The sequence below is a fragment of the Hippichthys cyanospilos genome, chromosome 1 (genome assembly GCF_059441005.1).
Source record: "Hippichthys cyanospilos isolate Australia breed blue-spotted pipefish chromosome 1, RoL_Hcya_1.0, whole genome shotgun sequence".
Taxonomy (NCBI): Eukaryota; Metazoa; Chordata; class Actinopteri; order Syngnathiformes; family Syngnathidae; genus Hippichthys; species Hippichthys cyanospilos.
The window spans coordinates 30,268,470-30,282,500 of record NC_142369.1 but is presented as its reverse complement, the minus strand read 5'-3'; the positions used below and the strand labels follow the sequence as shown (position 1 = coordinate 30,282,500).

Genomic DNA, 14,031 nt, shown 5'->3' with positions numbered 1-14,031 from the left:
CGAGACATATTGAGGCTAACCGAGCGGCGACGTTCTACGTTACGGGAAACATGCTTCGGAACCGCCGTGGGCTGTTTGAGATGATAAACGCGTCCCGTGGAATCATATCTCTGCCGTGAAGCGCGGAAGGATCGCCGCACCTTCAAGTCCACCTTCGCTGCTTGCGCGATGTCTCGAGTGAGCTGACCGTGGTACTGAACCAATCACTCGGCTGCCCCCGAAGCGACACACGTGGTGACCTTTTATTTTTTTCACCCCCACCCAAAGTGGAGTCACCCTCCGAGAAAGACGCGGATAGCTGGCCGAAGACTCACATGAACAATTCCGACCGGCGGCCACACGCAAGTCACTTTCATGGCCGTGGCACGAAAAATCAAAACTTTGTTGACCGTCAACATTCTGGTGTTTTTGGGCATCATCCTCTTCTCGGTCTACTGCAGGATCCAGGACCGATCCGAAGAGTTCGTCCAGATCGGACGCGCTTCTGAACAGAGGCTGCGGGCCAGACATGGTAAAGTTACCAACTTGGTGGACAGGCAGTCGATTCTCCAGCGGCTAGAGAGGCTGGAGGATGTCGTCTACAATCAGCTGAACGGTAAGGAGATTGAAAAAGAACGATCACGATCACGATCACGTCAACCTTTACTCAAGGCAACCTATTCATGTGAAAAATCACGCATGAGCCCATATAGACTTACGTCCTTTGCTTTGAAAATCAATGCACTTGTTACCGAAACGAACAATTTTACTCATCTAATAAAGCAGCATTATTAAATAAAAACAGTACCTATAATTGTTTCATGTACTTTATGTTGCTAGGCTATATAAATTATTATACTGTGACACACTGGCAGACATAACGTACATTTTACACTCTTCATAACATTTACCAGTCAAAGCACTTCATGACAAATATCAAATTTGACACTTTTTGAGGTACATGCAACATCCATGTTTTATACTAGACGGGAATTACTGTTGGTTTATATGTAACTTTAGACATTCCACAAGAGATTACATACCGTATATTCCAGAAAAGTTGGGTGAATTGTCAAATTGTGTAAACACGTCATTGCAATATTGAGGCCAAACTTTAAAAATATGCAGAAACAGTTATTTTCAATTCGATCTCAATACTCTCTCTCTCAATGTATCATTTCATAGTCAGTCATTTGTGTCAATTCCGGTAATGTTTAAATTTGAATACTGGGTTGATGTAGTTCATACTGGCCACCAGTAGAGAGCACAAATATATCAAAGGCCCTTCAATTAATGGCTCTGTCCTTGAACCTGAAATACAATTATGGCAGTGCAATAGTGCATGTTGCTGTCTCCGTCAAATGATGTGGCTTGGAATCTCAACTCGGGCTTTTCAGCGTGGGGTAGGAATGCTCATAACGTCAGCTCTCCAGTGACCCTGATTAGAAGAGACAGTAGGACACTGATAAACGAGTTGAAACCCCTTTCTAAAAATTGACCATGATGATACAAATAAACAATTAGCTCTGTGATTAATGAGGCTGTGCTTCGCTGAAGAAAACAAGTAACCAACACATATAGTAACAGTGTGCTGTTTTCTACCTTGCACAGAAACAAATTATTTATATTGCGAACGCTTGTTTCTTTTGATGTCATTTGCGATTGGTGGGAAACAGTCCACATGAGGACAAACACGGACGGCTGATCTCTGCCTGGAAAACAGTCACTTACTGCAACAATCCTTGCAAGATTTTTCCTCATTTTATTGATGACAAACTTATTAATATTTAGAGTCCACAGGTCACCCTCACGTCTAAATTGTGATTACTTCTCGTATTTGTGTAATAGGCATGGTGAGACGGGGACTCAGAGTGCCATGGTCTATTACCATGACCGGCAGCATTATGAAGTAATCAGCCATTCTCTCTTTTGTTTATTGCTTTGCAATGGCATGTCATGGTAGTTAGACCAAGGTTGAATTAGATTTGAAGGACAAATGAGTCTTGGAATTGTACTTTTGGATCGTTTACTGATGGTGAGCAACAAGAAAACTATAGTCAACACTGCTCAATTTGCTGCACAATGTGTCGACCCGAGGGTTATCGGCTGCCAAGCTTAGCCGTGAAAGCCCCCCCCCCCCCCCTTTTGCTAATCAGATGAAAATATTTTAAGCTTGTTAACCAGCTTATAAAGCACTGTTTTGACCTTAAGTAGTGCATTAAGCTCAACAGATACTGTACCTCCTCAATGATACTTTTTTTGCCTCTTTGTACCCCTATGCACATTATTACGTATTAATGATAAAACGAGTTTTATTATTATTATTATTATTATTATTATTATTATTATTACTATTATTTTTATTGTTATTATTACCCTACAGACATAATTTATTTTGCTTTGGTCCATATTTAGGATTGATCCTAATTTGTCTATTGGCACACTGCTGCTGTACACAATCAATTTCTTGACTCACCTTGGCTAATCAAGCCCTTGGCAACACCCACTTGCAAGGCTTACCATTGATACACCTATAACATTCATACCTCGCAGACAAAAAACAAATATATATATATATATATATATATATATATATATATATATATATATATATATATATATATATATATATATGAATACACAGTTAATTGCTCCCGAGCTGTGCGGCTGCTTATCTTGTTCTGGTTTCTAGGCGTCCTATATTTTTGGGGCCTCCACCTAACACTAGCATTATACTAGCACACCTTAGTTCAGGTTGTAGAGTGGCCGTCTCACAATCTGAAAGTTATATGATGTGTTCGTCAAATCTTCAGTGTTTTTCTTTAACAAACTTAAGAGACTACTACTAAACATGTACTAAATTTTTAAAGACTACCCAAAAAAATCAAATAGAAATTTAGAGTTAAAAAATAATGTTCCTATAGTGTTTTGAAGTAAAAATCATTTTTAATACTTGTTGAGTACCACTGTATACAGGACAGTTGTGTTACACCATGTGAGGGAACGGCAAGAATGGCAGATGGACAGGGGCCAAAAGAAGAAGACAGCATGACAGTGATAGTCAGCTTGGCAGTGCCACCGGAATGTGTAGGGGTAGATTTGTAAATTCTAAACATCTATAGCTAAGAATTTTGTTTTTATTTTAAAAAAGTGGACTGAACCCACACAATGCATTTTAGTTGCAAGTGTGTGTGTTTTTGGGGACAAATGCAAGTGAATTGACACTTCTTGCATGGACAATTTAATGTCAGAGGTGTCCTTAAACTGCTGTGCTGGCACTATGGGGATGGAGGTCGACCTCATTTCACCCAGCAAAGGCGGGAGGGCCCCCCCAGGAGCCCACCCAGGAAGGGCTTTGACTGCATGATACACATCAAGAGACACAGGGTGGTCTACCACTTCATTGACTGAATGGAACGAAACATGTATTCTGCTGGTGAGAGGTGTTTAACCCAAGGTAGCAAATATACTAAGTTGATATTTTTTTTGCTCCGATATCCTTGGCACTGGTGAGCGTATAATATCCACTTATCTGCGAATGGGTCAGGGTGCAGCAGTTTAGTCCTTGTGTCGCCTTTACCTAGCTAGTTCAACAATTCCAGGAGAATTCTGAAGCGTTTTTCATGTCAACCGGGAGACATACAGCATGTCCTGGGTTTTTCTTTGAGTCTCCTTCTGGTAGGATGTGCTCGAAACACCTCATGAGGGAGGTGTCCAGGAGACATCTGAACAATGCCCGAGGCACCTAATGATGGATGGCGGCAGTTTAGAATTTTACTGAATTTGTATTTAGTTTGTGCAACACAGCAAAAACAAGTTAACGAAACCATGCATTTTCAGTACGATTTCCCCCTTGGGTAGCTGGAGCGTATCCCAATTGACTTTGGTTGACAAGTCGGCTACACTGATCTCATCGTCAGCCAATCACAGAGCACATACAGAATGGCCGACTCTAATTCAAGAGGAATCCAAAGTACCTGTAAAAACTTACACACATGGGGAGAATGTGCAGACGCTAATCTACTACTCCAACTACAAATCCTAAACATTATTCAAACAGATTATATATATCAGCCAGCTGATGTGCCTCCATTCTGTTTCTACCTCACACCAGCAATGAATGTTTAATTGTTTGAGCCCACAGTTACACCAAGACTCTTTTCATCAGGCATGCAAGTCACTCTACGGCCTTCTTGCCGTCTGAAGGTGCTGATAGGATGGGCCCAGCTGCAGAACCCGATATGTCGCTTATCTATAATGCCCAATTATAGCTAAGAAATCCATGCTGTTACTACTCCAAGACGACCATTGCATTATGAGAAATGTCACACTTCCTTCTCCTCCACATTGATGCTCTCTTGATGCTCTCACTATACCCAAATGATTAAAATCACTGTGTGCATCGGTGCAGAGTGCACTGCATAGCTCATGACAGTAGGGCATCACATCATAGGACAAAGTAGGCTGGAGGATGCGAGATGGAATCATATATATTCCAATAAAGATATGTAGATGAGGCTCTATTTGACAAACTAGTGTCCCAAGCAGATAAGAATCGATTCTCCTCAGGCTTGGGGAATGGGGATAATGAATTCAGTGGCTCACCTGAAAATCAACAGTCAGCCCCTCACAGCAATGGAATACGTTCAGAAGGAGAGACTGTTGCTCTTAATGGCAGTCAGATGATTTTCTCCCATACTGTAGGTGGCGGTAAATGGACTCTATAGCATATAAGCAACACTACGCCATGTAACAGAGGTAAAGAATCCCAGTAGATTCAAACGATCTAAACTTCCAAGCGTTTCCAAACAATATAACGGTATAACGAATCATATAGAACATATGTCAATACACAACACAATGTTTGGTCCAAAAGAAAAAGATTTAGGGTGATTTTATAAACATTGGCTCAATCGTCACTCCAGGCATTGCTATATTTGTTTAAATTAATGTTAGGATACAACAGCGCCCGTCCTTGAGCAAGGATCCAAAACGGACATTATGTAGGGCCCCTGGAGGTAAATGGGCATGTAGGTGAAGTATACCACATAAAGGGGGTTCAAGGAGGGCTAAACAATAATGTAGTTCATCAGTCCATATCAACATCAATCAATATTTTACCTATTTACAAAATGAATCTATTAAATAACAACACAACTACTCAGAAGAAAGATAATTATTCACATTCAGTGTTAGTACAAATAACTTTCAAGGGATGTGCAATTGCAATTCCAATGATTTCGGGTCATTTGCAAAAATTCTTCAACCTTTATTCAACTGAACACGACAGAAGACAAGAGAAGACAAGAGATCTAATATTTAAGGCAGTAAACTTAATTGATTTTTGCAAGTATCTATTCGATTACTGCAACATGTTCCAATGAATTCAGGACATGGCGTGTTCACCATTATGTTCCATTATCTTTCCTTCTGACAGTACTCAACATATGTTTAGGTTACTGAGGTCACCAATTGTACTCCTGTAGATGGGATTTTTTCCCATTCTTGCTTTATGTACTATAATTTCAGTTATTCAACAGTCGGGGGTCTCTTTTGTCGGATTTGTTCCTTCTTAATGTGCCACACATTCTCAAAGGGAGAAAGGTCTGCACTGCAGCCAGGCCAGCTTAGTACACGCACTATGAATCCACGCTGCTGAAACATGTGCACAAAGTGTCTTTAGACGTCCCTGGAAAAGATCTTGCTTGGATGGCAGCATATATTGCTCCGAACACTTGATGTACCTTTCAGCATCATTGGTGCCATCACAGTTGTATAAGTTGCCCATTCCTTTGGCATCATCACACCCCCATACCATCACCGATGCTGGCTTTTGAACGTTGGGTGGTCTTTCTATTCTATTGCCTCATTTCCAAAAACAATTTTGAAATAAATGAGTTCAGGCTCACAGAAGGCACAGACGTTTGTGGATGCTGTTGATGTATGCTTTTCGCTTTACATTATATAGGAGTCATAACTTACTCTTGTAGATGTCGTGACAAGCTGTAAAGTGGCACCAGATTTCTAAAGTGTTCCTGAGCCCACGTAGTATTATCGTCTATACACAGATGTCGGTTTTTAATCGAATGTCACGAGCATTGAATGTTTGTTTCCGGCCTTGGCGCTTACGCATACAAAGCTCTCTACATTCTCTAAACCTTTGTTGAGTTCATGAGCTGGAGATGATAAAATCCCTAAATTCCTGCCAATTAAACCCTGTTCTTTAACTTTTGGGACTATTTTTTCATTCTGTTACTCACAAAGTGATGATCTTTTGCTTGTGAAAGAGGCAAGGAACTCCTTATTTCTACACTATGTATACATTCAGAAGTGTATATTGATCTTGTGCACAGAATAATCTCGCCATTTATTTGAACAAAGTTAAGACAAATTCCCGTTTGGCAACATGCACAATAAGCGTGTGTGCACACCTCCGATGGTTTGGTAGCTTCCTTCGACGTGGTATCTTTTAATAATTAAATTCTGTTGCTGTAAGCTGCCCTAAGATATGGTAGCCCATAAACCTAGAGCAATGTCATGACAAAGAAGGTGGGGTCCGCAATAACATTAAACTTAGATCTCAAGTAGTAAGGCGCCACAAAATATTATCCTGTGGGCTGCAAATGTCTCCTGGGCCATGTGTTTGATACCTCTATTGTAGAATTTTATGTGCATCTCAGATAATACATTTTGATCTGAAACAGAAAGCCATAGAGATGAAGCTCTATACAGTCCTAGTTGGCTTCTTTATTATTATTTTTGTTTATTCATTTTTTAAGAAGCAAGGTATACACAACAGTTTTTGGAATATTTAAAATAAATAAAAATTCCTGGCATGCCCTACAAACAGAATTCATTTGCCATCAGGTTGCTTCTCAACATACATTTCTGATGGGTTTCTTTGCCTTTTGAGAATACTGTGACTTATCGACCTCTCATTGTGGCCCTCATCCCACAATGCAATTTATTTCAGTCTTAGAATTGAAGAAGAGGACATGGGTTAACTAAATAACAGAGCTGGCATGCAAAGCTCTGCTTCCGAGGCTCATGCAGAGACAGAGAGGCCCTTCCCTCTCATGTCTCCGGCTCTGGAGGGTATCTGTGTTGTTTTGTGACACGGCTGTGATGCCAGATGGCTGCACTGTGACACGAGCCCCACCCATAATTGTCAAAATGCCACCACTTTGACTGGAGCGGGGCATATTGAATCCCTCTCATGGGAGAAGCCTGTTTTCCATTCAGCTCAATTACAAATCTGCAGTGGCACTCTGTGTTTCAAAACCGTCCAAATATGGCCATTGTCCCGCCGCGAGTGGAGCACTGGTATGTGCTATTCGCTAACTGTGCATGTCCATCTTTTTGTATGGTGAAAAGAGTATAGGGTTTTGCGCAACACTCGGAACCCATGTTGTGCAATCGTATGACATGATAACAGTAGTGGTGTCTTTTGGTACATTAAGCTTTGGATGGATGACAAACATTAGGAAGTCATAAAGCTGACAGTATCAAGAAAAGGCAAACATTATTATGTTGGTTCATGGAGAGTATTATGTACAGTTAGTGTTACATTTGTGGGTTTTTTTTTTTTTGCATATTTATCACTCCAAGGTTTCATTTCATCAAACCGATTTTAACATCCCACTTGGACAACTTAAGAAGATATAAAATGCAGTTATTTTTTGATGATTTTATTTCCCAATGGGAAAAAAATACAAATATGTGAAAACATAATTGATCTTGCTCCACCACCTTGTTCGATTACAAATAAACTGTGACCAACCACAATTTTTGAAAAGCAGAGTTCAAGTTTCGCAGGGCAGCCCCAAACCTGATTGCCCCCATCTTTGTTGAATAGCTGGTTCAAAAAGAACACAATTAAGTCTTTTTGAGTGACCAAGTCAAAGATTGAAATCCAATTGAAATGCTGTAGTGTGACCTTAAACGGGTAGTTTTTTAGGACAAAACCCTCCAATTTGGCAGAGATGAAACAATTCTGCAAATATGAATGGTTCAAAATTCCTCAACAGCCGTGTGAAAAACTCATAATCCTAATTAACACCAATGTTTGATTTCATTTATTACTGCCAAAGGAGGTACAATTCGCTATTAGATTCAGGGTCAATTACTATTTTCACATGGGGTCAAATAGGTCTGTATTTGTTTTTTCCCCCCTTTGAAATCATCAATTAGAAACTGTGTTTAATGTATACTTGAGTTGTCCCAATGTGATACTACTATTGGTTTGATTAAATGAACCCTTTATGAGTAATAAATATACAAAAAACACAAATATCAGAGTGGGAAATAATTTTTCACTACACTCTATTGTACTGGACGGGCCCTTTGGAAAATGGTTCGAATGTTTTTATTGTCTTGATGGTTCTACATTATGCATTTACAATGCATGTGATTACAATTTCAAATACAGTACATAATATAACATCTGGTGCTGGATTAAAACTACCATTTTTCACCACACCACCATAGTTAAAGCTTTTAAGCATTTTTGCAGCAGGGTAATACCTCCTCACTGAAATATTTAATTTATAATACAAATGATGATGATCAATTTTTCTCACTAATTGCACGCATATTACAAGAAGATGCATATTGTAATGGAAAATGAGTATTCAGCCAGTATTTCTCTGACATTTTGTTGTTCACTGACCACTGTGTTTTGCTTGAACAGAGACCCTTTCACCTAACATGCATGAGAACTATCTGGGGAGCTAAAATGAGATGACCTTGACAGATAAGGGACTTCAAGACACATTTTATTTGATATTCTCTACCTCCCTTTTTGTTGTAAATTTGCTCTACTCTGCTGACTGATAAGTTAATCAGAGGACTGTTTCTTTGTGTTGAGGTCTAACTTTCATCTTGTGGGAGTTCACTCCTTTGAGTGAATAAGAATCTTCTCGCTTACAAACCACGAGACTGCTCTGCGTATTATCATTCCGTGTATTATATCACATTCCAAATTTGCGGCATGTATTGGCCATCCTCGTTGTGTAGTGTAAATATCCCAGGCAATCAGTAATAATCAGAACAATAATCCAGTTGTCAACTACTGTTAGCTCTGTTTTTGTGAGAGTGCACCAGTCAGTCATCTTCATTCATCAGTTTTTTTCTCTCCACCATCCGCATTGCCTGTCTCCGCTTCTCCTCTGCTGTGGATTTCAGTCATGTCCTTGTCCGAATGAGCGTTTTGCAGCTCTGTCATTGACAGACAGCATAATGATGCCCTCCGGATGGGGCCTTGCTGTATCGAAGCTGCTACTGCGGTCTCCGCTTGCTGCCATCAAAATGTCAATCGGCTGCCATTCTCTGTGCCCCCTCTACTCACCTAAATCTGCCCACTCTGTTTGCACCCACCTCTGATCCCGTGTCTCTTTTTTTGGCAGGTTTAGCAAAACCCATGGGGTTGGTGGAAGGTCCCGGAGGACTCGGTCAGGGGGGAGCTGCCGCCTCCCTTGGGGAGGACAGCCGTGACGCCGAGGGGAAGTACGAGGAGTACGGCTACAATGCTCAGCTCAGTGACAGGATTTCCCTGGACAGGAGCATCCCAGACTACAGACCTAAAAAGTAGGCAATTGTCGGTCTGTTAGCATTTTCTGGAATGTATGTTGTCCCTTCATCAAGAGCTGAACAACTGCTGACCCAATAGATTTTTTAATTGGAGACCAGCATGACTCCAGCACCACGTGATAGGTTCCATTATTCTGAAAACACAAGAGAAACACAAAGTGCAGTTCTCCCTCTATGTTCTCTATGATGCTCTCCTAAACGAGGTTTCCGACAAGGTAAACTTTGAAGGTAAAATTGTTTTGTACGTTGTTTTATTTTAATAAGTACATCAATACCATTTATCTTCTTGCCAAAACAGGATGTCCTCTCGTGCTCTATAAGAGATGCAGATGGGGTGTTGCATGAATAAAACATAAAAAAATTAAATTGACCCTTGTAAATGTAAACGGGTTCCTTTGGGACATTCTTGCACAGCGGGTGGTTTATGGCAATAATTATGTGCAGGCTGCCCTCAGCTTCGCAGCAGAATTGTGTGTTACCAACCTGCCTGAACTGCAAATTCTGTTGGAACGCATTTGTTTGCTACAGAATTTGTGTAGTTCTACATTGGTCAGCATTTTTGCTCAGTCCGGTATCAAGAATGGCTAATGACAGGAGACATTCAGAAGGAGTCTCTGTGGACTGATTAGTTTGTCCTTCAAGAAGAAATGTCTGCAGGTGGTGGAAGCAAATGGTACGCTGCCAACGAATAGCAGGTGGACACAACCCTAGCCTTGAATAGGCCTCCAGACAGAAATAAGTAGAACATAATTCTAAAATCAGATCGCAGAATAAAGGAACTGAAACAGAAACAAAAGAATATACGTACACAAGACGGGTGGGTGGGAGGATGGATGGATGGATGGGTACTCTCTTTGCAACAGGTAATTTTCAAATGAATGATTTGTATTGTCTGAGATGCTTTGAGTGAGCGCTTGATGTATGCAGTATTCTGGATTTAATGGCATTGTCTTTCAGTGTCACAGAACAATGTGAGTGTGGGATGTGACAGTCAGACAGTTTCACAGTCAAGAGAGACTTCTAAGGACTGTTGTAGGGTAACAATGAATTTCATTCACGCTGCTTCATTCAGAAGGGAAAATAGTCAAGACAGGAAGCAGGAGCAAGGTGAGTTAAAAAAAAGCCAATTAATTAATAAAGTCAGCAGAAAGTACCTCTGGAGTAGAAGGGGTTTTAGGAAATTCTTTTTTAATTGACTCAGCCAAATAAAAAGGTTTCCGACACAAGGGGAGAGAGGGTTTGGGATTTGTTGAAGTGGCTGTTTCCGCTATTAAATGGCATCTACTTTGTTCTGTTTAATGGTAGTCGCACTGCTGGGATTACATTCGGCAAGCTGCTCTTCCTCATACTGTAAACTTCTTTCCGTCCAAGCTGATCTACAGAATTTTTCAACTGTGCAGTACAACGAAGCAACGTGTAATTTGTTGTTGGTAATCAAAAATGATAGTGAATGCCACATTCTCAGAAAACAAAATTAGCACTGCTGATAGACATGGGGGCTTTATTTATGTCAGATCATTTCCCAAAATGCAGCAAGCAATAGTTTCTTTGTATGATTATTGGTTTAGCTCTTTAGCGCTCAGTCAGTCAGTCTAGTCACATGTGTTTAACTTGATTTAATACTGATGTGACAGCAAAGTGTAGCAGAGGTTAGCATGTCTGCCTCACTGTTCTGAGGTTCACGGTGTGAATCTTTGGGAGCGGGCTGAATGTTGAATGCAGGTGAGGTTCTTGTGAGTACTTCGGCTTCCCCCCTCATTCCAAAAATATATGTACCTTGAAAACTCTAAAGTGTACACAGATGTAAATGTGAATGTCTGTCCATTATGTGCCCTGGTTTGACCGTGGACAGGCCAGACCTGTACCCCACATTATGTTCAGTCAGCTTGGCTGCACCTGACTCTAATATGGACAAGCAGTAAAGAAGATGGATAGATTGTTCTTATCTTTGATTGTGCCTCATGGGGGTTGGATAATCACATAGCTTCTTCTGTTTAATTAGGAAACTCTTTTAATAGAGGAGTTGATGTTGCCATGGCTGAATGAACGCTGCGACTTCTTTTCAGAAAAACATTCCAATACCCAAACGACTGCCAGCATGCCTGCTTTTCTCTTTTGCCCTTTGTGTCCGGGCGAGACACAAACAGGAACTTAAGTAGGCTCTATGTGGTGTCCTTGGGCCGTGGCCTTGGTCGGATAATGGCTTTTTGGGCCGTGGGTGGAAAGAACAATAAAGGCTGACAAGATGGTAACATTACTACTGTTAAAAGAAGAAAAATAACTAAGCACCTTCACAAATATCCATCATTTTTTTTTTTTAACTGCTTATCCTCATGAGGGTCACGGGTGTGCTGGAGCCTATCCCAGCTGCCTTCGGGCAGTGGACACCCTTGACTGTTTGCCAGCCAATCGAAGGCCACACAAAGACAAATAACCATTTGTACTTACAAGCCCTTCACCTAAGACAAGGAAGGCCGGAGCCAGAAGCGACCTCACGACCTCCGCATGTAAGGTGGACATGCTAACAAGTCAGCATGCCGCCCTTTACAATTTATTCACAAATATGAAAAATACATTTTTATCTTTGATAATTTGTTTCATTTTTACTTGCACATCCTCTTGTTCAAAGGTGCAACACATCCCGTCACACGTTTAAACATCCGTGATTTGATTTGCTATTTGATTTGTGAAAATGTTCAATCTAATACACACAGCAGTTCTGTCTTTCAGTTTTTTGGACATGAAGTTATCCTTGTGTAGGAGGCTGACAACCATTCAAGGCAATGGCAATACAATGGGAGTTTCATGTCCATTTTGGAGGCTGCACAAGCAAACCTAAATTCAATCTTACAATTAAAGAGATCATTAACTTGTTTTTTTTTTAATGTATATTATTTTTAAATAAAAGATAGAAGTTTGTTAGTACACATTACTTTACTGGAATGTAAGATTTTACATTACAGCATCAATCTAACCCTCTAAAATGGTTGTTCCGACATATCTCTCTCACCTCTCCCTTACTGACCTATTTCAACGGATGAATATGTTGCCTTGCAGAGTTTATCAAGTTAGGAAACATTTCGGGTGGTTGGAGACAGCATAGCTGGCCCCTCTTAACTGAATGGGAGAAGGTAGCTACGTATATGACCTGTGCACACGCTAAAGTGTACTTTTGGTGGAAATATAATGGTCGATCAAAAAATCTGCATTCAAATGTGTTGGGATGCACTTTTACCTGATGAAACGCTACCATCATAATGCATTGCTTTAGCTGAATGTTGAAATCTACAGCATGCACAACTTGCTGTGGGGAAAAAAGCCAAAGCCAGCAGCTGGGACTACAAGCTGGCACAGGTGGAGACGGGGGCGGTATCTTGGAAATACATCTTAATCTGGCGTTCTGTTTCTGTCATAGCTTGTTCTTGGTCAAATTATAAGTGCTGGCCATTGAGCTCAGGGCCATTTCAAGCAGATGAGTCAATCACTCACTCTGCTGCAGCTTTACAAGACTTCCCCACCACCGAAGACGAGTACAAATGAAAAGGTTGACTGATGTCCTGCATTTGGGGCCAATTACGAGGGAAACAGAACGATGTCATTATTTGGTTTCGCAATGGAATTAGAGAGCCTCACCTCTTCACATCATCTAGAGGAACTGAATCTATAGCCAGTGTGACTTTTCCATGTATTTTACTACCAATGCCATGGTGCAAGTCATGTAGCAAAGTGGAAAGGTGTACACATTGTTGGCTTGCAATACTGCATTGTTGTGCCTGGCTCTGCAAAGTCAAACTTTGATGCAATATGATCCCAGTACAAACACCCTGCCAGATTTTGTCATTGTATTTATACACTTGGCAGGACTGATTGAGGGAGGCCTTGGAGAACGCTGTGAGGGGGAACAAATAGAGTTGCAGTGGGAGTGCATACATGCATAAAAAAATTGACTGAAATAATACTTTGGAGGAGAATCAATCATGTTTATTCTTTAGAAGAGAGGGTGAAGGCAAGCCTTTAAGTGGAGGCAAATGTTTGCTTCCAAAATATGTTCAAACTGGCAGCTTTTTTGCTGGCTATATTTGAACTGATGAATATAGGGCATGTAAACTAAGAAAAAGTTTATAACACTTTTTATGAATCATTGATATTACATTTTTGAAGATAATTGAAAGCTACTCTAAAATATGTAGTTTACACGTGCTAAATGTGGGTGTAATTGTTTAAGCAGGCCAACGCTAAGACAAGACTTGCAATTTCGACCAATATAATTGAGGTATTGTGCTGCTATTATTAGCTGTCGGAGCCCTATTTTTGCAATGCTATATGTAGGCCTGTGTTGCAAAATGTACACACTTCCTGGAAGCTGAATTCATTTTCGTATTGCTTGCATATTTGCCAGAAACATACCTAGTGAGCAGTGTTTCAGAACAATTACTGTGATTCTACTTCAATGTGTATCTTTAC

At 40.5% G+C, this 14,031-nt stretch overlaps 1 protein-coding gene across 2 annotated transcripts in view; it reads left to right on the top strand.

Moving 5' to 3' along the window:
- galnt9 (polypeptide N-acetylgalactosaminyltransferase 9) overlaps nucleotides 1–14,031 on the top strand; it is a 70,338-nt gene that overhangs the window by 509 nt on the left and 55,798 nt on the right. The window contains exons 1-3 of one of the 2 annotated variants that reach the window (XM_088424826.1): nucleotides 1–341; nucleotides 441–595; nucleotides 9,384–9,564. The exon at nucleotides 1–341 is cut by the window's left edge and continues 503 nt beyond it. In XM_088424826.1, the coding sequence (XP_088280952.1) occupies nucleotides 9,398–9,564 (167 nt within the window). In that variant the 5' untranslated portion in view covers nucleotides 1–341; nucleotides 441–595; nucleotides 9,384–9,397. Of the gene's footprint in view, nucleotides 596–9,383; nucleotides 9,565–14,031 lie in introns of both variants that reach the window. The other variant, XM_088424815.1, reaches the window with a different exon arrangement.